The sequence below is a fragment of the Coptis chinensis genome, chromosome 8, assembly GCF_015680905.1.
Source record: "Coptis chinensis isolate HL-2020 chromosome 8, ASM1568090v1, whole genome shotgun sequence".
Classification (NCBI taxonomy): Eukaryota; Viridiplantae; Streptophyta; class Magnoliopsida; order Ranunculales; family Ranunculaceae; genus Coptis; species Coptis chinensis.
This window is the reverse complement of record NC_141463.1, coordinates 35,942,225-35,969,264: the sequence shown is the minus strand read 5'-3', so window position 1 is coordinate 35,969,264 and position 27,040 is coordinate 35,942,225. Positions and strand designations below refer to the sequence as shown.

The 27,040-nt window shown below is 38.8% G+C and overlaps 1 protein-coding gene across 1 annotated transcript; it reads left to right on the top strand.

The window, feature by feature from the left end:
- Nucleotides 1–13,295: 13,295 nt before the first annotated feature.
- LOC147481311 (CBL-interacting protein kinase 9-like) lies at nucleotides 13,296–14,263 on the top strand (the record flags this gene model as incomplete). Its single annotated transcript, XM_086578899.1, has 3 exons — nucleotides 13,296–13,382; nucleotides 13,548–13,670; nucleotides 13,990–14,263. Coding segments are annotated over 3 exons (303 nt in total), but the record flags the coding sequence as incomplete, so codon positions are not given.
- Between the last annotated feature and the right edge of the window lie 12,777 nt (nucleotides 14,264–27,040).

Genomic DNA, 27,040 nt, shown 5'->3' with positions numbered 1-27,040 from the left:
AAGGCGACATTGCGGTTCTCACGTTGTCTTTGTATTGTCATCTAGATGTATGCAATTTGTGCATACACTAGGACCAACCGATAGTGGAGCAGTGTTCTCGAATGACATGAATCAAATGCACTTCTTCGTCGGTAGTCAAGTGGGAAGAAATTATTATAGGGTGACTACCATTGCGATCGAGATGCACGTACTTCAAATCAGAGGGTAGAGGTTTTAAATCCATAGTTGAAGGATTGGGGATCAAGGATTCGTGAGGGGCCGCCTCTTCAATGGAAAAGAACGAGTCAGGTTCTTCTGAATCGGTTGGTAATGCAGCAGTAGGATCAAATAGTGGTACTGACTCTAATAATGTGTGGACATTCTGACTCAGGATTATCAAAAGAAAGAAATTGGTGTACCTCGTCTGTGGGAAAAGAGTTTGTGAAATATTCCTATGCCAGAGTATCAACCATGCTAATCTCACCCTCAATGTAAGGATCGGGAAGTTGTTTCATTAAGTTGAACACATTGACTTCTACAAAAATGTTCCCCAAAGACATTGTCATTGAACCATCCCGACAATTGATGAGAGCGTTAGCAGTTGCAAGAAATGAACGTCCTAAAATGATAGGAATGGAGTCACAGGCAACTTCGGTATCTAGAATGACAAAATCAATTGGGTAGTAAAAATCTTGGACCTTGACTAGGACGTTTTCTACTATGCCCTTTGGGTACTTAATGGAGCGATCCACGAGTTGCAGGGTCATGCTAGTAGGTTTTAATTCATGAAGACCTAACTTCTTGAATAAGTAGTAGGGAAGTAAGTTAACACTCGTGCCTAGGTCTAAAAGGGCGGTAGCGGTATACTTGTCACCTAACGTGCATGTCACAATTGGTCAACCTGGGTCTTTGTATTTAACCACACCATTAGTAGCAGTAATGGAGGGAAATTGCTCAGTGAGGAACGCTTGTTGAGGAACATTCGTTCATCATTTGGTGGTGCACATGTCCTTCAAAAACTTGGCATGCTTAGGCAAATGCTTAAGTGCATCGAGATAAGGTAGGTTTATGGTCAAATTTTTGAAGGTTTCTCGGATCTCATCGAAATGCTCGTTAGGTTGATTCTTTACCAAATGAGCAGGGAATAGAGCTTTTGGGCCGAATTGCGCATATGGATCAGTGGTGTCTTTTCCCAGGGATGTGGTTGCAGATTTGGAAAGAACAACTTCGTCCTATATAAGTTCCAAGGTAGGAGTTGGAAGGATGCCAGCCGTGGCTTCCTTCGGTTGAATGTCTGGCATACATATGTGATTGTCGACGGTTCGGCCAAAACGAAGGGTGGTGATGGTATTCACCTCACCTTGGCTAGGATTACTAGATCCTGGTGCATTAGTGAGTTCAAAAGCAGTGTTTGTGGGCTTAGGGTTGGGAATTGCTTTGCCATGAAACACGCCCTTTTGAATTTTATCTTATGCTAAAAGCTGAAGAGACTGTTAGATAGATGCTAGGATTTGAGACTGTTGATTCATGTAAGTTAGTAAAGTTTCAGCCGTTTTATCGGCAGTGGATTGTACCGGTGGGGCAGTAGGAACAAGTTCATGGTTATTGTTTACGGATTGATTTTGGTAGCCATAACCTGGAGTAACGGGAGCAAGGCTGCGGTTGCTTTGGTACCCTATATTGGCGGTGTTGGGAAAGTGACTTTGCCCTAATAGGAACTGCTAGGGATTCCCTTGACGGTAGGAATTATAGTTCATGGATGGTCGTATAGGAGGGTTGTTGAAACTCGGAGGAGCTGGCTGTTAGGCAAGGGTACACCAAGTCAAATTCGGATGTTGTCACCAAGGTGTATTAAAGATGTTGAAAGCATAAGCCTCTCCAGATGGTTGGGGAAGGCACTCGTATGCCAAAGGGCAATATAAATCGGAGTGATCAGGACTTAAGCAAAGAATACATGGGGAAACGTTGGCGGCCATGACTTGTTTGGGTTTTTTATCATTCACTTGAACCGAAAAAGCATCGACCATTTTCGTTAGGGACTCGATCAGAGTTTTTAATTCCGGATCGGGTTTGACCTCGAACATAAATGTAACTTTGGTAGGAGTGTCTGTAAGAGCTGGAGAAGAGTGATGAGACTTGGTCAGCGATAAGCTGGGTAGGAGGCAACATAATAGGGGAAGTTATGGAGTAGGAGAATGGGTCCGCGGAATACCTAGACCGCGGACGTGGCAGAGGTACGGAAGAAAGGGAGACCGACTGGTGAAAGGACAGGTGGACGGCTAGGACGAAGTTGGGAGGGGTATAAAGAGAAAGAGATCGGAGAGGAAAAGGAGGAGGCCACACAGTGAGAGAGAGAGAGAAAGAAAAAAGAGAGAAGAATAGAGAGAGAGGTAGGAAATGTGATACAACATTTGGCGCCGTCTGTGGGGAGCGAGAGGTCAAAAGCAATGTGAGAATGGCAACAGTAGGAAAGAGAAGAGTAGGTAGACCGAGAAAGGTGGTGGCGCAGGAGCTGGAGGCGGAAGTAGTGAGCAACGAAAGGGGAGGTCAAAGAGAGGAGATCGACGTGGGGTCAACTTCGGAGGAGACACGGCTTATGCAAGAAGAGATCACGAGATTGGGGGAGAAGAATGAAGCATTAAGAAAGGAAAGGGAAACGGCTGAGGAGGAGGTGAGAGCAGAAGCGAGTGAGGAATCTGACAATGAAGAAGAGGGTCCAGATCTCGTGGAGAACCCAATAGCTGGCCTCACAATCGAGCAAGTCCAGGAGATGATAAACAACGACAGGGAGGCGAACCTTCAACAGGCGAAGGTACAGATGGGAGCGGTGATCTATTAATAAAACAGCGGTCGGGTTTGTCATTTTGTTCACATTTCAATGAAATTGCAAAAGTTTATTTATAAACAAAAACTAATTCGATCACGTGATGTTTGTGAAAATGGATTTAGGTGAGAAAATAATGAAAATAAAAGAAAATAGACTTTGATTATGGAGATAGAAAATCTGTTTGAGCAAACCTTATCTCCATTAAAAGAGTTAGTCTCAATTTTTTATCCCTAATAACTACTCTTCATTTATGAACGAGAGTTATTAGCGCGTGGAATCGATTTAGAACCCCATCTCTGGGTAAACTTACTCGATTCCTAATCGTTATAATTATCGAAACACCTTCCCTAACGAAGATAATTAATAGAAAATAAAGCTGAATTAAAAACATTTTAATTAAAAAGTAGAAATTCAATTCTTCATTACACTAGAAAAGTAGTAAACTACTCTACTTTTATGATTGAATGCTAACCATTCAATGAGAAAAAAACTAAAACTAAACCCTTCTATTTATAGTTTTTTTGACGGTCTAGATTCAGTCCATCTAATCTAAATCTAACGGTTACAAATAAAATATAATATCCCCAGAAATATTTTAGAAATATTCTCTGGAATAATAATGGGCTTGGACTATATAGTAATATGCTTTGGCTTTATCTTCATATTCCAAACTGTACAACCATTTTGTGGAAGCTAGATACCGTTACATAGAGTTCTCTGTGCTGATCATTTTAGCTAGTCAAATGCTTGAATTAGAGTTAGGAGACGGAAGATATCGCCGTTTGAAGTTTTTTCCTGACTTTCGGACTAATTTAGGTAAGTTTGACCAAGTTTTTTATCCGAAAATCTTTTCTTTAGCTGGCTTAGGGACTCAAGTTTGGATTCTTCAACTTGTTTCATGGTTCTCTGAGTCCATGAGCTTTGCTGGCAGTTTGGAGCTTTAAATGAGCTGATACTGAATATTTCAAGTCCAAGCTTTATTCGGTTGTATTTCTTGCTAAAACATAGGTTTTATGTGTATTTTATCGTTGTCTGTTGAAACCTGTAAAAACTTGGAAATACAATTAATTTACATTTATTAAACACATAATTGACACAAATGTAATGTCTCTACGAGGTTTAAAACACAGTTTTTGGTACTTATCAACCGGCTATTCAGGTGGTGGTTGGCCTGAACAGTAATCTGCTGGCGGATGCTATATGGACCTCAGAGGTGCCAAAATGGTTCAACAAATGTCTTTTTGGCAAGAAGCTCGGTATGATGGGCTGCGATGCATGATGTTCCTAGCTAGCCTCAAAGGGGGGCCGACTGGTACTATTGATTGCCGTCGAGGAGTATAAACAATTTTTAGGAGTTGGAGAAGGCGTTTATAGATCACTTCATATATCAAAAAAGGCGAGTGGTGGATATTGCAGCTCTGTTCAACGTTAGGCAGAGGTCCGCAGAATCAGTAAGGGATTATCCATGCCGATTCAAGGCCAAGACATTGAAGGTAGAAAACTTGGATGAAAGGACAATGACTCACAGGCTGTTAACCCAGGGCTATTTCTAGGGTGGAGTTTGCCAAGAAATGTGACAAGTGTTAGAGATTATCGCAACTAATCTTTGCACCCGCGGAGCCACTACATAATGTATCTAGTCCATGGCCGTTCGCCATGTGGGTGATGGATATAGTGGGGTCGCTACCCATGGCCAGTGGCAAGAGAAGGTTTATGTTAATAGTTACTGATTATTTTACTAAGTGGATCGAGGTTGTGCCCTTACAGCAGGTGAAGGAGACCCAGGTGATAAAGTTCTTATGGGAAAATATCATATGTAGGTTCAGCCTGCCATATACCATCATCACGGACAATGGAACTCAATTCATTGGGTCAAAGGTACAGGAATTATTGCAAGCGTACAAGGTGAAGCACGGATTTTTCAGCCCCATACAACTCGGAGGGCAATGGACAAGCTAAATCTTCTAACAAAACCATAATGAACAATCTCAAGAGGAAGTTGGAAGATAAAAAGGGTGTGTGGGTCGATGAATCGAATCACGTCCTCTGGGCTTATCGAACAACACCGCGGATGACCACTAGAGAAACTCCTTTTTCCTTGGCTTATGGAGTTGAGGCCGTGATACCGACAGATTTGGCGGCGTCTACCACGAGAACCAAGGTGGTGGAGGAGGGTGTGAACTGGGGCATATTATCCAGGGACTTGAATTTGGTAGAAGGAAGAAGGGACTCCGCCCATATCAGGATGGAAGAGTATCACAGACACTTGCAGAGTCAAACTGCGACATTTCCAAATAGGGGACTCCGTGCTCCGCCGAGTGACCCCTAGTACTAGGAGGGATAACGGCGGAAAGTTGGGCCCTAATTGGGAATGGCCCTACACCGTGGCGGACATGGGAGGGGTTGTCACCTACAAGCTACAAACAGAGGAGGGAAAGTTAATAGAGAAACCGTGGAATGTGAGGATGTTGAAAATTTTTTTACACTTGAATGTAATGTAGATCCAGAGCAATAGACTAGAGCTATTTGTAAATATATAATACAATGGCACTTTTGAGAAGAGAATATCAATTGCAATAAAAGGTCCCCGAATCAAACGGGGAACCATGGGGGGAGGAGACCGTCGTGGACAAGAGGTCTAAATCCAATTGGGGCAAGATGAGTTATCCCTAACAAGCTTTACGATCCTGTAGAGTTAGTGGAGTGGGATGAGCCCTTCGCGGATGAGAGGTTCAAATCACACGTAGGGGCAAAGTGTGTCACCCCCATCAGGCTGCGTAGCCATGGCCATAGTGAAACAAAAGGGGAAGAGCCATTCCCGGTTGCAAGATGCCTACTAAGGCCGGGTTAAAAGGAGCCGACTCACAAGCTTAGTATGCTAATAGAACCCACGGAGTGGGACGAGCCCTTCTCGGACGAGAGACCGAGTCACACGTAGGGGCAAAGAGAGTTGTCTCAAGCTGGCTACACAACTAATCAAAGAGAGTTGAGGCGGGTAGAGGGGCCTCAGGAGCTCAAGGCCAAAGGGAACACCTGTGATCATGAAAATGGATGGTGTAGGAAAAATAGGAGATAACAATAAAAGAGTGCAGAGAGAATGTGCAAATTAAGTTGTTAATCATAGGTATTAACTCTTGCCCAAGTATATCCAGACTTACACACCGAATGGGGCTGAGGGGGATGGTTCAAAATATCAGGAATCACTATCCTAAGACGATTCATAGTTCCAAGTACTAACATACTTCAAAGGGTAGAGGAGTCAACGAGTAAATACATACACATTAAGCCAAATATCCATAAGATAAGATACGAGACAAGGAGTTTTCAAACAGGAGTACAATAGCAATAAATTACAAAGCTTGAAGGCGGAAAAATACAAGGCTTGGAGCCAAGAAAGGGGAGAGCATTAAACTGTATCAGTGGCAGGGTCAATAGCATCTACCGCATCAGAAACTCTAGGTATCACGTCATCTGTAGGGAGTTCATTGACCGCCTCCTGGTCCACGGACTCCTCATTTGTAGGGAGTTCAGTGACTACATCTTCCACCACGGCATCATTGGTCCCAGGAGTAGGGGTGGCGGCCCTCTTAGGCAAGAGTCGCCCTTCTTAGAGAAGGCGTGCGTGTTCTTCTTGGATCTTCATTGCCACCCTCTTGTCGGCCAGGAGCTTAAAGCGTGCTTGAAGCTTGCTTATGTCTGTCTGGTGCTGCAGTAGAAGGTCCGCAGAAGCCTCATTATGCCACTGAACAAGGGTGTCTATGTTTTTCCTGGTGCTGCTGGAGGAGTGCTTCCCATTGACGACTCAGATGGTCGTTGACCCCATCCATGTACGACTGATGAGAGGCCTCCACGGATTTCAATTCATCCTGAGCCTTGAGTTTATCCAAGAGTGCTGCTTCCAACTCTTGTTGGAGTCGGCCACAGGTAGCCCGAAGTTCAGTGGGGCCACTGAAGCTCCTTCTCAAAGGATTCCACTTTGGCCTTGGCTCTGAAAAGGCCGCGGATCATGTAAGATATGTCCAGGCTCACCTAAGATCAAGAAGGGGAAAGAATCAGGAGGGGGACGGACATAGTAAAGCAAAAAGGAGAAGAATCATACCTCCTCCCAGTTGGTGTATAGAGAAGTCCGATGTTGCTAAAAAGATCCCCTTTTGTGTAAGCTAAATCTTTGGGCAGATGAGCACCATAGAATAAGGAAGAGGCCATAGCGAGTCCGTGGTGTTTACTTTGATGTTGCATACCTTGAAGGTAGGGCAGAATTCCTCGGGGGTGGCTGCCACCAACCCCAACCCAACAGGGATGACCGACTCTTTACCTTCCCGACGGATGCTGGGGGAGGGGGCTACGGAGTTGACAGCCAGCGCCAGGGAAGCTGGTTCTTCAGACCCAGAAGTCCGCTACCTTTTGGAGGGAAGTCCATCAGTAGAAGCATGTGCCTCAATAGGAGACACCTCCATCACTTCATCATCTTTGTCAGTATCATTGTTGAACAGCTTCCCCTTGTTAACATCTATGCTGTTGGTAGGGGAGTGAAGGGAGGTTAACTGATCTTCCCAATTGGAGATGGAGTGGTATGAGGGGATGTCCTCAAGTGCCGAGAAAGTATGAGGTTCGCAGCGTGAAGGTGGGGGAGATGATGGTCGGGTTTGAATACGATGGGAGGATTATATATGAGATCTTTTCTTGGGTGGGGGTAAGGCTCGGGGTCTTCTTTCTTTGGGTGGTGGAGGACGGTAGAACGGGGCGGTATATTTGCTAATGGAGTGTAACGCTGGTATGGGAAGCAAGGGAGTGCCTTGAGTGGGGTGGATACCCAAACGATAAACTTGAGCAGAGCCTAAACTGCGAAGACTTTAAAAAATAGAGCAGGATAGTCCGGCGTAGACACTGGACTTGGAATCGGGCCGCCAACTTGTAAGAGAGAATATCCAAGGGTCATTAGGTAACATGGAGTACAAATCATAAAAGAAGGAAAGTACCAGAAGACTCACCACGGGTTTGGAAAGCGAGATGATTAAGAGTTAGATCGGAAGGAAGGCCCGCGGATAGGAAATTGCCAGAAACATAGAGAGGACAGTGATGCCACACCTTGTCTGAGGAGGCCATACGGAGGACAAAAGATTGCTTCTTGGGGCGAATGCAAAAAGATTGGTACTCTACACTGACATCTTTGGTACTTGTCTTTATGTAGTAGTGAGAGATGATATTGCGGCTAGAAATTTTTGGATTGCCTGTCCTATTGTAAGAGTTAGCGGCGTACATAATTCTCCAAAACTTTCCTATGCCTTGACAAGGAGGGATGTTGAAATGGTTGCACACTTCGACGTCTAATAGGGTGAGTGAAAGCCGCAGACCGGCAACTATTTAACCTATAATGACAACAAGATACCCCGGCCTATAGGGAACCAAGTGAGGGTAGTGGGTGACCGAGGGCACATGCTCTAGTAGCACGTCGGCCGAAACCCCATACGCAGCCCTAATTGCATCTAAATTAGGTCTACGGCACCGAGAAGGAGGCGGTAATAAGGAGGTGGGTCATCCAGAGGTGGAGGGGATCACAGTTAGGGTTAGAGGAGGGGGGACGCTACCCTACTGGGCTGGGAAGAGGAGGAGTCATCGGATTAGGTGCCCAACATTAGAAAAAAGATAGGAACAGTCGCAAGGAAGTTGAAAAATCAAGAATAGTACCAAAGAAAAGAAAGGGGAAGAAAGAAAATGTACCAAGATCGAGGAGAAAATGAGATGATGATCCAGATGAACGTGTCCCAGGAAGAAGGAAGTCATCGGAGGTAGAGCTGAAAGGCAAGCTGTCGGAGAATGAACAGGATAGGAAGAAATGACCTAGTGAAAAGAAAGAGGAGAGAAAATGAGAAAGCAAAGTGAGAGAGGAGGAAGAAGGAGTGGGATTTAAATAGGGGAAGGGTAAAATAGTCAATTCAGGGGGGGTGAGAAAATCGAAGAGTCGTCAAATGATCCAACAAGAAGGCGACACATGTACACACGGAAACCGAGGGTTTACTGAAGATACGCGTGATGATTGCACTTGATAGCGTACACATACCAATGCAGAGGTAAACTAATGACAGAAGGAAGAGGTGGCGGGGATTCTCGATCTCGGGCCAGTTGGATGACCGCGGAATCGAGAAGGGGCATTTGTAGGAGCTAGAAGAGTGAGGAGACTTGGTTAGCGATGAGCTGGGTGGGAGGCAACATAATAGGGTAAGTTAGGGAGTAAGAGAACGGGTCCACGGAATACCTAGACCACGGACGTGGCAGAGGTACGGAAGAAAGGGAGATTGACTGATGAAAGGACAGGTGGACGGCTGGGATGAAGTTGGGAGGGGTATAAAGAGAAAGAGATGGGAGAGGAAAAGGAGGAGGCCATACTGTCACACCCCGAATTTCGACAGAATTCGAAAAAACAATATTTGTTCCCGACTCTTCGATTTTCGAGGTGTGATGCACTCTCAACTCCCAAAAACCCATAATCAGTTTAAATACGTGGATAATTAAAAACCAATAAAATTTTTGAAATAAACAAAATTTATCTTCATTACTAAAAACTCACAAATATGATTAAATTACAAGTCTCCTTTCAACCCTCTTTAATTATAATTACACCTGAAAATCTATTGCACCTTAAGGGAAAACAAAACATATCATGAAATGCAACACTAACGCACACCACAAGCAGCAACCAACCTTTTTCAACACTAAACCTGTCAAGACTTATCAACTATGTTCATTTAATGAAAACACCCGATAAGCAAACATGCAAATCGGGTCAGCATTATAAACAATGTTGGTGTGAGTAGCCCTAAAATACAAATCATATTTATACAAATATATACACAATCCATAAGGTAGTTAGTTCCTCCCCCGAGGCGCCTTAACTTCCAACGACTAATACAACATTCTTATATACACTAATTAAGGCAAGTAGTTCCTCCACTGAGGCACCTTAGCTTCCAATTCATTAATAGTAAGGCATTTAGTTCCTCCACCAAGGCGCTTTAGCTTCAAACCGTACTATATCAACTATATCTAATAATCAAATAATAAATATAAACTTACTCTTTACTTACACTGGTATAGGCCAAATCACAGAGTGGGTCACACCTGCATAACTAATCAATTCAACCCACCCTTCTGCAAAACCTTGTGAATGCAACCTAAGTTATAATAGAACAAGCATATCATATACCTAATTCCAAACATCTCATTTGAACCAACCAGAACCATCTAAAAGACCAATTTCATAACCACCATAAATCATTTATTATCGATTTAACGTGCGCTTCAATATATCATCACAATTATTGTTTAGAGTTTCTTCAAGTGTCTCTAGAATCACGTCGTCTCTATGTCTTACCTAGTTTGCCTGGCTACCACAATCGCTACCCAATGCCGAACATGTACATCCACATGCCTCCTCTCACATAATGCACCATTCCATGCGTAGTTACCCTAAGCGAGATATTCCATACCAGGTAACCCTCACACGACCGTCATTATGTGAGTACTGCCATTATTCGACATAAAATATTGCGCGTCTCGTTCTAATTTTGTGAACAGAATAATCAAGCCACTATTCGGCTACACCAGAAAGGTCATTCAGATTCACTGAAACGCCAGAAGGGCCAATCAAATTACTTACGCCAGAAGGGCCATTCAGATTTACTAAAATGCCAGAAGGGCCAATCATATCACATACGCCCATCACAAGGGCCAAATCACATGAGTTGTGGTAGCTAGGTTCTAGGATTTTCGTTACGTAATTTATTTAGGTGTCATACATTCATGACTCATAATAATTCTTGTTCTATCTCATGCCAGTATATTTAATTGTACTGAACCTCAACGTTTCTCGTTATAATAAAATCTACATTATCACGTGTCAATACTATTCATTGCACGATATCCAAGCATCTCTATATCAAATCTCAAAACTTATTATTTCACGTGCTAATCATATATTGCACTACACCATATGGAATATCTCAAGCTTTCATAAATACTACAATTCATTTAAGTAACAACTCATAATAGTAATCAATCATGTAATGTATTCGTTCAATATAGTTATATGAACTCAATTCACCATCAGAGACACACATTATTTCCATTGGTGCACAATATAAATAGTATATAAATAACCAAAATATATGTCCATTCTACCAATGTCAAAATGAAATGACTTTAAAAAGAAAGAACAACTCAAGTCCAAATATCATGCATAATTATTCGAGTCCAAATCACAAGTCAAGTCAAACTGGTCAACCGTCAAAAGCCCAATACTAAAATCCATGAATCTGAGTCCGTATGTAGTTTAATTCTCATAAAAACGTATATATCTAAGTCTTATAAGAATTCCCCTCTTGTTACGTGCCAATATTTATATTTTTTACACACTACTCACATCAAATCTTAATTAGAAAATGACAAACAAGGTTATACAATTTTCGACAACATTTTATTATTACATTTGTCCATAAAATTAAATATGTGAAAATCTGGAAAAAGTCAACATTCCACCGTCAACAGTCAATAGTCAATGGTCAAAGTCAACATGTCATTTCCATGTTCAACAGGTTCATGGCTAAGGTCATAGTTCATGGCTCATGGCTAAGGTCATGGTTCGGACCCAACTAGCCAAGCCCATGACTCAAACAAAAGATTCAAATAGTGTTAGCCGGATCCACATAACTAAAAAGATCAAGCTAACCCAAAAAAAAATAGAAAAACTGGTCCAAAGAAACAACTAAGTGGTTTGGGCCCAAACCTAACAAAAATAAAGAGGAACAGGATCGCTCCTGGTCTCTTCTTCTTCCTCCAGCGCTGGCTACTCTCCTCCACCAGCCACCACAAACCTCCACACAAACCTCCACACACCCCCATACAAAAATCCACCGAAATTTGTTAGGGTGAAAAACCCCACAACTTTAATTAAAGCAAAATTCTTAAATCATTCGATCAATATTCTTTATCAAAACTAGATCTAGAATTTGCAACCTCCATTAATGACTTCTACAAGCTTCGACAGCCCCCATCCAATCCAGAATTCAATCGAACATCACTAACCAACCTCAAACCAACCAATTAAAAATCATCACAACAACAAGAGTTCAATAATAAAAACAGGACAGACGACGCCATTGATGCTGGATTCCAAGCTTCGACAGCCCCATCTATAACCCAACAATCCACAATCAATCAAAAATCACAACCACCAAAGTTCAAATCATATAATAAAATAATTATACTAGGTGATTTCGGGCACTACTATAAAAATGCACATTAGCCACGGTAGGTTATTTGGTATATACCATTGTTCCCATAATAACAGTGGTTTATACTCATTCACTATGGTACAAAACACTTTCTTAGTTTTGGAACAAACAAATACCACTGATTTTGTGAAACGGTGGTATATAATACTCCATATACCACGGTACTATCAAATATAACCTAATATTTTTTTTATATTCGTATACCCCACTATTTCCATGAAAATGGTGGTTTATATTTTGGGCAAAATTATAGCTACCGTGGATAAAGCGAGTTCTGGAAGGAAAAAAAAAAGAAAAGAAAAAAGAAAAGAAAAAAGGGAAAAAAAAAAAGAAGAAGGAAAGACTCGCGCTAGAACTCCATATTCCACTTCTATCTCTTCGTAATTTCTGCCACCAGGGGTCACAATTTGAGAGAAATCAGTCGACCAACTGCAAGGTTGTTGTCTTTGCATGTAAATATTTTAGCAGATGTAAAGAACAATGGGTCTGTCTCATTTCTTCGAATTCTTTTACTTTTAATGGTTTCTTGCCATAAATCTTGATTTTTTGACTAAATTTTGTTCATCTTGTAACTGGTAAAGATAGAAATTGGTTACAAGATGCCGGAATCAAGGGAAAGATTGATTAGAAGCCAAGATTTAATGCCTGGTTTTGGGTTTGGTTAGCATAACAATATCTGATTTTGGGTTTTTTTTCCGTGTTACACTTCTCTACTTACATGATCACATCACATTCAAAGGTGCCCTGTTAGAAAAAGCCTTTCAATTTTCAATTTATTGGTAGATAGGATAAACTAAGAGCAAATCAGCCTCTTTAATTTACTGTAGGCAGATGGCCTACTTCACACTGCTTGTGGGACACCAAATTATGTTGCTCCAGAGGTATTTTTCTGATTCTATCTTGTTTAATCATGAATTGGTTTTCACTATTGCATCTTATGACAGTTTGTATTTTTCCTAGGTGTTTTTCTTATATTAGGTTCTTAATGATAAAGGTTATGATGGAACAATAGCGGATATATGGTCCTGTGGAGTGATTCTTTTTGTTCTTATGGCTGGCTACTTGCCTTTTGACGAGTCAAATCTAATATCTCGATCTGTACAGAAAAGTGACTACTTAAATATGCTTTCCTTCCCATCTCAATATTAATATTTGATCAGAGAAGTGATGCATGATCTAGTTCACTGAAACTACATATTAACAAGGCTGATTTTACGTGTCCTTCATGGTTTTCATCCAGCGCAACGAACCTAATTAAGCGTATCCTTGACCCCAATCCTCTTACTGTAAGTTGTCTCCACTCTCGAGAAAGCTTCTTCCAAGCTAGTGATTTTATAGTTAAATTTCTGACTCCAATCCCAATCTTTGAGCTCGTTTTGTACTGAAATTAGCATCCTGGATTTGATGTGCTTGGCTTTTCTATAATGTTACACCTTATTTATGTTCCCCAGAGAATTACAATCCCTGACATACTAGAAAATGAATGGTTTAAGAAAGGGTACAGACCACCAGACTTTGAACAAGGAGAAGACGTAAGCCTCGATGATGTTGTTGCTGTATTTAACGACTCAAAGGTATGATCACTAATTCATATCTTCAGCATTCCAAATTTCTGATGAATTGAGCCCTTATGCTTAGTTTCTTTTTTATTATTTCATGTGCTCAGTGGTGTTATTGTAACTGTAAGAGTATGATTCTGTTCACCAGCCACTGGTCAAAACAACCAGCAGCATGACTGTTTCCCTTTGCAATTTATTGAGTTTATGTTGGTGAAAAAAGAAAGACTTGTAATGTATCTCGTCCTTTCTTTTCGAAGACGGAACCTTTAAAAATGGTTGAAGAGTAAACTTGTTATTAGGTTCTTTAATTTTAATGTGGCACTCCATTTTGCAGGAATATCTTGTAACTGAAAAGAAAGAAAAACCTGTATCAATGAATGCATTTGAGTTTATTTCTAGATCACAATGCTTCAATCTTGGAAGCTAATTTGAGAAACAAGAGGTATTTATCATTAGGTTACAAAAGATTCCCTGTTATGTGAATTTATTCATTTCTAGTTGCAACGTCGGAGTGTTGAACCTGATTTCTAGTTAGTATACCTTGTCTTTTGCTTACCAAACTTGTCAGTACTTGTGGTTAATCTAAGAAGCCATTGATACCCTAAATTACTTCATGTGATTTGAAATTGTTGTTTAGTTCAGCATTATTTACTTTTGGGAACTTGATGTAGCAGGTATATCCTGCTTACTACCTCCCCTTTATTCTAACAGAATATAGAAACAAATACTCTCCCTTTGATTTGTATCTTTGTGACCTGCAACTGCAAGGTCTCTTATTTTTTATTAAAATTGCAAATTAGGGTAAGTGGGGAAAGGACTTATCTCCTAAAATTTTCATTTTTCGAACTGACTAATGAATGCTCCTTTGTAATCTTGGGTAGTATAGGTTGAGGTATGCCTAACCTCATATGTTGTTGTCATTGCCTTTACTTGCCTATATAACAATGACAAGGAAGGATCAGGTTGTGTTTGACAGGTAAACACCCGGCCCATGTATAAATTTTTCGGATATATATATTCTTCCGCTAATTATATGATCTACACAAATCTTTGCTTTTACTAAATAAGTTAATTTCTTTTCCTGCATTTGGTTTCCGCTTCACACACCATCTAGCGGCGAAGGATCATCACCTTTGAGGTTTTCTCTGTGAATTGGATTTGGATTTGGTTATGCAGTGAATTATTAGTATACAACTTTGAGATTATTTTGAACTTGGAATGTGAAAATCAACACATTCATAAGAAATTTTAGTATAAGAGCATCTCACTACTTCGATTGAGTAAGATTCTTCTTCCATATTTACTTATTTGTCTCATATTTGTTTCTAATGCTCACCATCATCTTTCTGATAATTAAAAAGTCCTATTAGTCATAGTTATTTTGCATCATAAAAGTTAGTTTATATATACATGTCCTACTGCTGGCCATAATTCTTACCCAAAGACCATGACTTTGCTAGAAGCTTATAACTACTATAGTCACTTAAGTATTTAACTCATAGCTGATTGGTCATTGGTAGTATTTTAGTTCCCTGATTTATGGTGATATATATTGCTAGTTCAGTTTTTTTGTACCAAGGAGATATTCATTTTCTTTGTGTATTCATTTTTCAGCACTTCCACAATTTACAAGTGGTTTTTCAAGTGCCTTTACAAGTAAGTTGCCCATCATATTTGACAAGTGTTGTTTTTTTTTTTTTTACTTGTCTTCCTTTCTCTTGCATATATATTTAAGAAAGTTAATAAAGAAGAATACTATATGGCCATTAGGTACTGAAGGTGAGGTTTGTACTGAGCATTGTTTCTTAGAGTTCCTTAAGATTGATACACTACTACATAAAGGCTCATTAGCCACGGTAGGTCAACGAGTATATCCCACGGTTTCACTAATAATAGTGGCTAATAGGCATTTGTCACGGTAAGAATAGCTTTTCTAATTTCGGCACAAGCAAATGCCACTAGTCTCATAAAACAATGGCATATAAAGTGTCATATACCACAGAACGACCCAATATCAGCTAATTTGTGATTTGGTATTCATATACCCCACCGTTTAAACAAAAAAGGTGGCTAATTTTATACATATTGTGTGTTTGGAAAAAAAAAAAAAAAATATATATATATATATATATATATATATATATACTTATGAATATTTTCCATGTTTGTACTTAGGGCCCATACCAACCTGGTAGTAAAGAGTGTGGGTATTACGTAATGAAGTTTATGAAAGAAATAATGGAAGCTTGTTCAGATAATTCTTTTGAAAATAAGGTATAAGTCGTCATACACTAGCATTCTCTATTTTGTGTTACTCTTCATTTTTTAGTTATTATATTACTCTATGATCTTTGATCATGTAGATAACAAATCTATCCCTCAAAGATACATACACACAAGAGGAACTTGATGTTGTTCGACTTGAAAATCTTAGATTCATCCAGCATAATGGAGTGTTCGAGCCAAGTGTTGTCTTAGCTAGGTTTTGACCCATTCCAGTTAAGGTTTGGTGTTTGGTCTCACCATTTTTTTTTTATTTTAGATGGAACAAATAGATTGCTCTTTTGATTGATGGAACAAGTTAGGTCATTATTATTTTGATAGAACAAGTAAATTTGGATGTTTATTTCATTATTGATGACTCGAAAAAGTTCAAAACTCTTTTAGCAATTCAATGTCTTCGTGTTGGATGTCTAAATTTATTTCTTTTGTTCGTGTTGCACTATGAATTGTTTATTTGAGCAATGTGTTTTTAAATCTAGTGTGGATATATATGGTTAAAATGGGCAGGTTGCAGGTTGAATGAATATGATTAGAATCAAATAATTAGGGGCTTTTATTTTATTTTTTAAAAATAACTATAAACCACGGTTTGGTAAGAACTGAGGTATAAGCAGTTTATATACCCCACGGTGTTTATCTAACCGTCGTATTTAGCATCACTATTCCCCACGGTTCACATCGAACAGAGCATACTCTTCAGACTATTAACCACAGTTTGGAAATCCTATTACCACGGTTTTAGTCAAAACTGTGGTATATAAGAGGTACTTTTCCCCACGGTTTTGCTAAAAGTATTTGTCACGGTGGTTGTTACCACGGTATGAAAATAGTGGCTAAAGGCTTTTTACCACTGTAAATAACAGTGGTATATGAGTTTTTCTGTAGTAGTGGGGCTTTAGCCGCCATGGACAGCCCATAAGCTTTAACAAATAAACTTCCAGAGTTTGTTTTACAGTTGGCCAAACAATATGTTAACCCTTTAAACAATTCGACAGAATGATATTATCAACAGTAAGCAGAACAAAAAAATATATACTGAGCGGAATCAAAACCTTAACAATAAAGCTTTTTCTTCCCACAGGTTCGGTAAAAATAGATTTAAAAATATAACTACTCACATTAATTAAAAGCTCCACGAATTCCCTCATAGTCCGAATTGTCGCGCTCCAACTCTCTAGCAAGCGAGCCGCCTCCATTTTATTTTATTTTTATCCAAAAAACCCTATTTTCTAGAAAAATATGAATATATACCTGGGTTTAAAACCTAAAGCCCAACACAGACCCGGGCCCAAAAATTAGGCCCACATATCCCAAATCCAATCCAACCAAATTTTAAATAAAAATTTAATTAATTAATAAATAAATAAATACATATTACAAATATGGGCATTACACGCACAGTGAGAGAGAGAGAGAGAGAGAAAGAAAAAAAGAGAGAAGAATAGAGAGGTTGGAAGTGTGATACAACAATGTCTTTAGAAGATATGGAAGAATCAATGTTACCACAATGGGTGTTTCGTGAAGCCTATTTCTCAAGAAAAGTATATGCTTCAATAGCACCTTTGTCCATGAAACAGCCGTCGTTCATGATATCTAGTGTTTCCTTTTGATGGTCAGAGAGACCATTAAAAATGATCAGACTAAGACAGCGATGTCGAGTTGATGATAGGGACATTCGAGAAGTAGATCAATAAATCTGCTCCATGCTTCCGTAAAGGATTCATGGGGATGTTGGCAAAAGAATTAAATCTTCTGAAGCATCTCTATAGTTTTCTTCTGAGTATAGAACTTTATCATGAATGCTTGTACGAGCTTCACCCATGTGTCAAAGGATTGCGGCGTTTCGCCCGTGAGCCAAACTAAAGCTTTATCAGCTAAGGTGAAGGGAAACAACCTAAGTAAGACTTGTTCGTTGGTAACGGTCGAATGGTAGAAAGTTGTGGCTAGTTGCTGGATCCTACGAAGGTGATTGTATGGTTTTTCATGGTCTAGACCATGGTAAATAGGTAACAATCCGAAAACGTTTGACAGAATGCGAAAATCAATTGCAATCTCATCGAGTTTAATGCTGGAAGTAGGTCCTTCCTATAAGGCAGTATAGAAGTCCAAAAGGGGCTTCTCTGCTGTGGGATTTTCCTGGGCCATAACTATGGGAGGTAATGGCAACTGAGATACTTGACGAGGTTGGTTTATGGAGGAAGAACTATGTCTAGGGGATAACTTATGTAGTTGTTTATCGTATTTCCAATGACGATATGTATGTTATAATTCCTTATTAGTACCAGATCGTAGTCTCATACAAACACAAATTTTAATTATAGGCTCATAAGGAACGAATTATGACATGAGGATTAGTAATTACCGAAGGAGGGAGGTGAACCACGTCCTCCTGAGCTGTTGCTAACATGAGCAGGTAAGCTAGGATAATGTGTGAATATTCCAGCAGCCAGGTCACATGAGAGAATTGAGAGAGGTTCTCCGTTCTAACACGTTCCTTAATTAGAGAACCTCAATCTTTCAAGTTTGCTAGACACTGATGGAATAGGAGGATGATTGATGTTGGTATATTATGCGATTATTATTAATATAATTATGATGAAATTTTATTATTAGGATTTTTTTTTTTTTTTGGTTTATTTTTTTATTTTTTTAGTTTACGTAATTAATGTATTATGGAGAAGGGGGAAAAAATAGGTAATATATTCACACAACCGTATATGTAGCCTAAACATGTGATTAGATTACGAAACATACAAATAAAGATGAGAAATGCCAAAATAGATGACTAATCATGCAATTAATATTCTAATCATGCAATAAGCACATGCTAGTCATACACAGGAAGACTACACATACAACCTTATATTACTCATATGTGAATAGAAACACGTACTACGCGTGCAATAATATATAGCTACGCATACATAAAATATAACCTACACGTGCAACTAGATGCGAGGTAGAGGAATATCAAGAACGAACTCATGCAAAGTAATGCCAATGTGATATGAATGGATGTAACATACACATACAAAAATAATCCAAGCAGGCGGGTTGAAATCACGTAGACATCCAAATATATTCGAATCATATTAATTGTATTAATGTCAATATGCGATAATGAACCACACATACTTAGGAAAAATTCTATACATGCAAAGAGTTCTCATGCCAACATACAAATACGCGATGTAAAATAGGTTATATCAATCAACCAAACAATTTCCTCAACAAAGTTTGATAAGGAGTGTAAGAATGCGAAACCTGGAGCTTCCCGCAACTCCACCTATTAGAATTAAACAACCGAATTAACTCCTAAACTCGTGAACGTACTGGAAGTTAGTTAAACATGTCCAGAGAGTCCAAAACAACACTGAGAATAGAACTGATTTGGGCCTAAAAAATGGAGTGTTGATACTCCGGGGCAGTCTCGCTCGCAACCCATCAAAGTCTCGTCCGAGACTATGAGATAAATGCAACAGTTCAACTTATTACAGCGTTCTTAGAATGTCCTAAGGATGAGAATTCCGATCTGGTAAGCAGAAAAATAAAAGTTTGTACAAGCAGTTAAGAGAAACGTTAGAATCACAAAATAAATGAAAATTTGAAAAGAGGATAGGGTAGGATAGGGGTGGGGGGATTATCCAGTGATGTATTCTAGTTGTTATATTAAATGTCTGGAGTCCTTAGGCGTGCAACGTTGCCATTTGATAATCAGTGTTTTTAGGTTTGTTCTTTCGAGTCCAAAGTCTATAAAACATCCAACTAGTAGAGTTACCTTACTCATGTGGGTTGGTAGCACAGATCGAGTAAGCGATCGTCCAAATCTTAGGACTAGGCAAAGTTCACAACTAAATTTACAGCTTCAAAGGAATTAGTGAGTAAGATTTTAGGTTATTTCTTATGTTACTCAATTAAAATTTGGAATGCAAGTTAACGTAGAATTACAAAGATTGATTTCTTAGTAAACTAGATAGAGAGAGAGATGATAAGAGCCCAAAACTGTAGTTTTAACCCCTTAACAATAATACTTTTAGACCAATTATGCGAATAATAAATAAGAGTTAATGCTAATTACGTGCTTTTATGTATTTCAGGCATTGAAGTCAATTATGTGCAGAAATGTGTCACTTTGGCGATATAAAGGAGCAAGGGTTGGTTGCTAAGAAGTTTTGTGATTAAAGGCCAAGATTGGCAGAAATAGCACACAAAAGTCAGCAGAACTTCCGAAGATCATATCTTTGGACTCAGGCCTCGAATTGGGCGTACCTTATGTCAAAACGACCGGCTCGGAGAGAGATTTTCAATAGTCCAAACCTTGACCCAATCAGAGGAGCAGAAGTAGATGAAAAGCCAATTAAAGTCAAAACTAGCTTAAAAGGGCCCTGTGGACTGAAGAAATTGGGCTTTGGGCTCGATTTTCCGGCCCAAAACATGGACCCTCAGCCCATGCACGAAAATGTGGATTTGGTCTCCTCCATTTCCACACACAAGACTTAGCTCTTAAGTATCAATTAGCTTAGGATAGAAAGTAGCCATTAGAGTAGCCATTAAAGCTTAGTTCTAAATCTAGTTTTTCAATTAATTAATTAGTTGTTATCCTTGTTTTAATTTCAGTATTTAATCATTGTTTATCATTCATTAGATAAATAAAATAGTTAGTTCTTGATAATTTTGATTTTGTTATTTAAAATTGCTTAGATCTAATTTCAATTCTTAGTCATTCATGATTTCTTAGTTGTTAATTTAGATTTCAATTATTGTTTAGTTGAATTTAATAAAGTTAGAATCTTTATATTATGTCTTATTCAATTTCATATGGAAATGATAGTTTGATGAATCAAGGCTAAACCTCCATTAGAGGGGTTTGATAAAGCCTTGATAAAAACTTGATTGTGTAGTATAAAATTGTTGTAAGAGTTTATTTCACTCTAGAAGGTCGTTGATTCGCCATGAGAATGGGTGGACGTCCTCACATGCTAGTTATGAACTGGTAAAGATGTCATATATAATTAGGGATTAGAACGACCAATTCTTACCGTAAGAATGTAAGAATTAAATTACAACAATCTATGCTAGTTTCTTAAGTTGGATTCAAGGTGGATTCAATTCCCCCATAATTATTATTCTAGATTTCAAACTTTAGTATTCCGTAGCATTTCGTAGTATAATTTGTAAAACTCTCATTAACTTTGGTAGGATTGATAGTTGTAGGAAACTTGAATGCTAAAGAACTAAGAGTGGAATGAATCTTCTATTCCAACTCTACTTCAATAGTATCAAGAGTAGAAATCTTTGATAATCACAAGTATAGTTTAGTTTTAGTTTTACTTGCGGTTAGAGTCTCATCGCTTTATTCATTAGTAAAACTATCAGTTTTACTATTATCAAATGGCGTCGCTACCATCTTAGTTCCCTTTAGTATTGTTTTCTTTAGAATTTTTAGTCTTCCAAAGTCTCATAACCCACCCACCCTTGTTTGATTCTCACTGTGGTTGTCCGTTTCAGCAATAAAAAATTTCCTCGCAAAATTACATGGAAGCTGACCAAGACCTTGGGCAAGCTAAATTGAGCCACCACCCCAAACGCTGAACACCACTTTTTGGTTGAGTCGACCAGCCTTTGCTAAGGCAAAAAACACGAGTGCCCCCTCGCGACCGGCGCTGGACCTTGAGTTTTTCCCTTTTCCCCAGCACCTACCAAGGCTAAATTGAGCGCAACCCGCCAGCTACTGGAACTCCAAATTGACTCGAACTTGAACTACCTAGGCCTATTTGATGGCGCGACTGCGCTCTGCTGAAACTACCCGATTTCCACAGGTTTGTTTCAAACTTCCATTTCTTTCAAGGTTTTCAGTGTTCTAACTTTTTATACACACTGAGCACTCGTATACAAAACGCTATTCAAACGCGTAGCAAGGAGGCATTCAAGTACTCCTTCTTCCACTCCTCGCCTCTTCTGTCAGAGGAGTTTAATTCTAGTATAATCAGGCTTCTTTTTCATAAATGTCAACTCACATGCCTATTTAGAAATTTATAGTTAGAGTTTCATTTGCATATTAATTGTCTTAAGAATATATTTTTAGAACCAATATAGCATATCAATATGTAGACGAACAATCATGTGATTATTATGTAAACCCTTCACCATGTTCATGCTGCGGTAGTCCTTACCATTGGGTTTCTCATTGCCCATCATACCAAGAGTTTGGACCTATTATAGTATATAATAATAATTATGAACCACAATTTTCAAACATTCATAGTAATCCATACAATCAAGAGTTTTCTAGTCATCCAAACTATACATAGAGTCAACCTAACCCAGCACAGTACGAAATCAACCAGAGTTACTCAGATGCCAATAACTATGACTATCAAACACCGTACCAACCAGAACCACACCACCAAGATTCCCCTCCACTAACAACATTTGATAAAATAATGGCCCAAAACAAAATAATACTTCAGAACCTAAAACGGACAAGATTGATGCTAACCACACCTACGCTAGACCTTTCCACCATGCCAGAAATCACCCACCTATCTAGCTCGCCACCCTTCCCAGACCAAATTTCCCAACAAATAGCCAACAATGGAAAAACGTTTAGAGAACAAAATACAGAAACCCAAACTATGCTTCAAAATCTAGCCAAAATGATTTCCATGATCCCCTCACCTAACACAGAACTTTCAACCTTGCCAGATATCGACACACAAGATGAACCATTACCTTCCCATGACCCTCCCATTAACCATTATATTAACTCCACACACAACCTGGATGAGAAAATTCTTGAAGATGACTCTGTAGGACTTGTTTCGGATGACCATGATGCCATTGAGAAAACTTATATTGTTTTAGAGGACGAGAGTGAGGAAATAGAAATCAACAATTCTAATCTAAGGCATGAACAAGGTAATGTGCAGGAATTAAAGGAAGTAACATCTTTAGAGCAATATGAATCTAAATTTAGTTTGGTAGCTTAGGAAATAACAATGGAAAACATAGATGAAATTCTTACTGATAAAGCCATGAACCACAACTTTATAGGTTCAACTAAGCTATATGAAGAATTCTATGATTTCTTAAGAGCATGTGAGGATCCACTAACTGATAAACCATCAACTGACCACCATCCACCTGAGTTACCACCTCCTACAATCCAACCATCTACCACAACTAAGCCATCTATTCACCCACCATTTTAGAAGAACCTCGAATTTGCACTTGAGCCTATTGCCTCAGAGACCCTCTATAATTTTTTCAACCCTCACGGTGAAGAGTGTTTGCCTAGTACACAATCCCATGAGTACACCATTCCTGTAGTTGAGAGCCAAGCTTTGACCGAGTGTAGTGAGAAACCTAGTTTGTCTTATTTTTCCTCATCTAAGCCTCATGAAAGACATCAAAATACATACTTCATTCCTTTCTCACCTAAAATATCACTAATTCATCTTTTGGGTCATTCTAACTCTTTGAAACAGCAACAACATGATGGTTTGCATATGTTCTTTGATGGGTTGCATAAGTTTTCTTTCATTTTTCTACATGATTGCTTCCAATTATACAACTTCATTCTGTTTGGAGGTGCATTTAGTATCATGTTTTTATGGCTAGACCCCCAACTCTTTCAACTATTAGTTTATAGTTGACCACGCATCATCTATTTTGTGCCACCCCAGTTTTTTGCTTGTTTAGGGGTGTGCACAGTCTAGGGGAATCTGACTTAAAACCCCATATTAAGTCTAAGGAAATCTGGCTTTAAAAGACTCATGTTTAAAACAAATTTTCTAAACTCTGTTCTATAAAATTTGTTTGGGAGTGGGGTGTTTGGTTTTTCCATTCTTGATCACTCAACTTCCTATTCTTATCCATTCCACATCTCGTAGCTCGATTTCTTGTTGTTTGTTGTTTTGATGTTGTTTTTATTTTTTTTAGTAGATTGGATGTTAAGTTGTTAAATTCAGTAGTTAAATTTGAATTTGGTAGTTAAATGTTGTTTGAATTTCAATTTTAATATAATGTGGTTCTTTTCAAATTGTGCGTTATTTTATTGTTAATCCCACCTTCCCGAATTGTTTGGGGGTGGTATTATTTATTCTAGCATGATTTTTATATGATCCTTATTTTTCAAAGTTATTTTGGAGTGATTGTTGAGAATATTGCCAATATTGGCATGCCTATGATTAGATGTGGTGGTAGGATGAAATCTATAAGAGTTAGAAGTTACTATTCTAAATTCAGTCTAAGAGATATTAGGTTTGTATTAGAATCAAGAATATGGGTTGTTTCCGTTTCCGGTTTAAGAAATTTTTGTTTTCGGCAATTGCCTTAAAACTTTTTGGAAACTTCCCGACTTGTTTTGGAAACTCAAACCTATATAAACTTCATTCATTCTCCACACAAAACTCACATCTCTCACATTCATCTCTCACCTTTCACTCACACGTTTCCCATTTTTTTTCTCCATTTTCCACATTTCAAGAGCTCGAGGCGCTTTTGCTGCCCCAGGAAGCCACCTCATACAGGCACTTTCGGTCGAAATTTCATCGAGGCGACCCACGCCCTACCAAGCCCAGAGCTGAGCGTGACCTGCACCCAAAACACTGGAATTCCAGTTTTCATCCTGAGCGCGACCCACACCCATCCAAGGAAAAAAGTGAGCGCGCCCTATGCCCAAGTGCCTATAACTCGAAATTCACCAGGGCGCACCCCACGCCCAGAACCCGTGGCCAAGAAAAATTCCAATTTTTTGTGGGTTGTTCCAAGATCATTGCAGCTATTCTAGAAAGTAGTTTTGTGATGACTTCTCCTATAGTAATACTGGAGTAATCTTTTGAACACTTGTTGGGGAGCGAGTCTTATGGACATTGGTTCCGCGAGAGGATCATGCAGTTCGGATGGAGGCATCTTCTGATAAGTGAAGATGACTCATATTCACCTAAGCTTACTGAATTTTTTTACAACAATATTAAGTTCTATTGTAACCAGGATAGAGAACAAGAATTCTCCGTCACGGTTGATGACACAACCCTAGAATTCAATAAGTATGTGGTAGCATTAGTTTCGGGAATACCAATACCTGATCCTATTCACACGTGGGGATATATGACCGATAATGCATACCTCTATGACTATATATATTTCCATGAGTATTATGGGGGAGGGGTATTTCGTATAATAGACCAAGGGCGTTACAACATAGCCCTTGGTAGCCTGTCCCTAAATGTAGGCACCACTATGTTATTCATCCTGATGAATATTTTAGGGGATTTGCAGTTTACCTCTGCAAATAGTACCACTAGTCACGTTTTCCTTACTTTAGCTAAGGGACGTCGCCGATATAACATTCCCCGAGTATTAATGGCTAGTCTTAAGAGAACCCAAAGCATGCAACATAAGTATCTTCTTATGCCTATTTTAGTTTGCCGCATCATGCTCAGTTGTCTACCTAAATTATGTACCCAGTTCACAGATTGGAAAAGGGTTGAAGTCATGAGACCCACCAATTGGGTGGTTCATTCATTTCGAGTAATGACTTGGCCGGGATGGCAAGTGCAACCTCATTTGGTCGCTCCTTACACCCCATCAGACATAGTAACACTAGACAGGTTAGCACAAGTTGACGACACACAGCGGCGGGCTTAGCAAGTTATCATGGCATGGCGGGGATCTTGAAGGAACCTCCTCTCTTTGGAGAGGAAAATGAGGGAAATGCTTAAACGGGTGTGAAGGTTAGTTTTTATTTCAGTTAGTGTCTACTTATGTCCCAAGCAATTTGTTTCTCATTAACCCCATTACGGGTGGAACTCTTATAGAGTTGCGTCAGTTTTTCTTTTCTATATTAGTATGTTTAACCTTATTTTGCAGATGTTCCAAAATTTCACGCGTTTCAATGGTATTTCTCTAACCTATTTATTTAAATACTTTGAGGACAAAGCATGCTTCTTGTTTGGGGGCATAGATACACGTGTAATTAAGGCATATGTTAGGATATAGATATGTATAATATGCACTTGTTTTCTAGTTAAAAAAATTCAAAAATTTTAAAAATATAAATAAAAAGTATGTTATACACTTAGGAATATTGGTATTGATTTCCTTCTCTAGACCCTTGATAATCTAGAAATCTAACGTAGCTTTTGCATTAGAATAGTTTTCAGAAACTTAGGCTAATATGTAGGTAATAATCCATGCATATATCTATAAATATGTTATATGAGTATCTATGATTGTTGGCAGTAAGTTTCTGAAATCTAGGCTAGAGTACTTATTCTACAAATCCTGTGAGAATATAGTCTAAAGCCTTATATGAGTGAACAATTGAGAAATAACACAAGGGAGAAGTAAAATCCGGATAGAAAAATCCCACGTCAACTTGCTTGATTACTATACCATATCCTAAGCGAGAATTTAGGCCCTCTTTGGATCGATATAGCCAGAAATTCAAACCTACGAATTATTTTCCGCTAGTCGCCCCTCTGAGCCTTTCTTTAGCCTTTCATAAACCACAAATACTTTACCCTGTTACAAAACAAAACAAAATAAAAAAAAATGAAAAAAAATCAACCTACCCAATTATTTGAATAAGTCTGAGAATAGAGATGAATAATAGAAAAGAGAAGAACCTTTGAAATCAAGAATTTGTTAGTCGCTTCAAATGAGAAAAGTAATTTTCCATCCAAATAAAAATAAAAAATATATATATAAAAAAAATAAAAGAAAATAAAGAGTTAGACCTCCAAAAATAGAATCAAGGAGTCAAAAGCCAAAGGAAAAAAAATATGGCTAATGATGGAAACAAAGTGTAGAAGCAAAAGTAAAGAACAAGGGTTTCTCTAGTTGCATAATATGAAACCTCTATTATCTCAGACTTGTTTTTTTTTTTTTTTGAATATCCATTTCCTTCCTTCTTAAACCATCTCATAATCCCCACAACACCTAATAAAAACCTCTAGCTCAATTAGGAATAGGTTAGTGTGATAGTAAGTGGCAGATGTGTTTGATCGACTCCGGCTTCCTTGTATGTCATTGAGATTGCAAGGTAAAGTGTGCCCACTGCACACTGGAGTAGCGAAACTTGAGCGGAAAAATCAGAG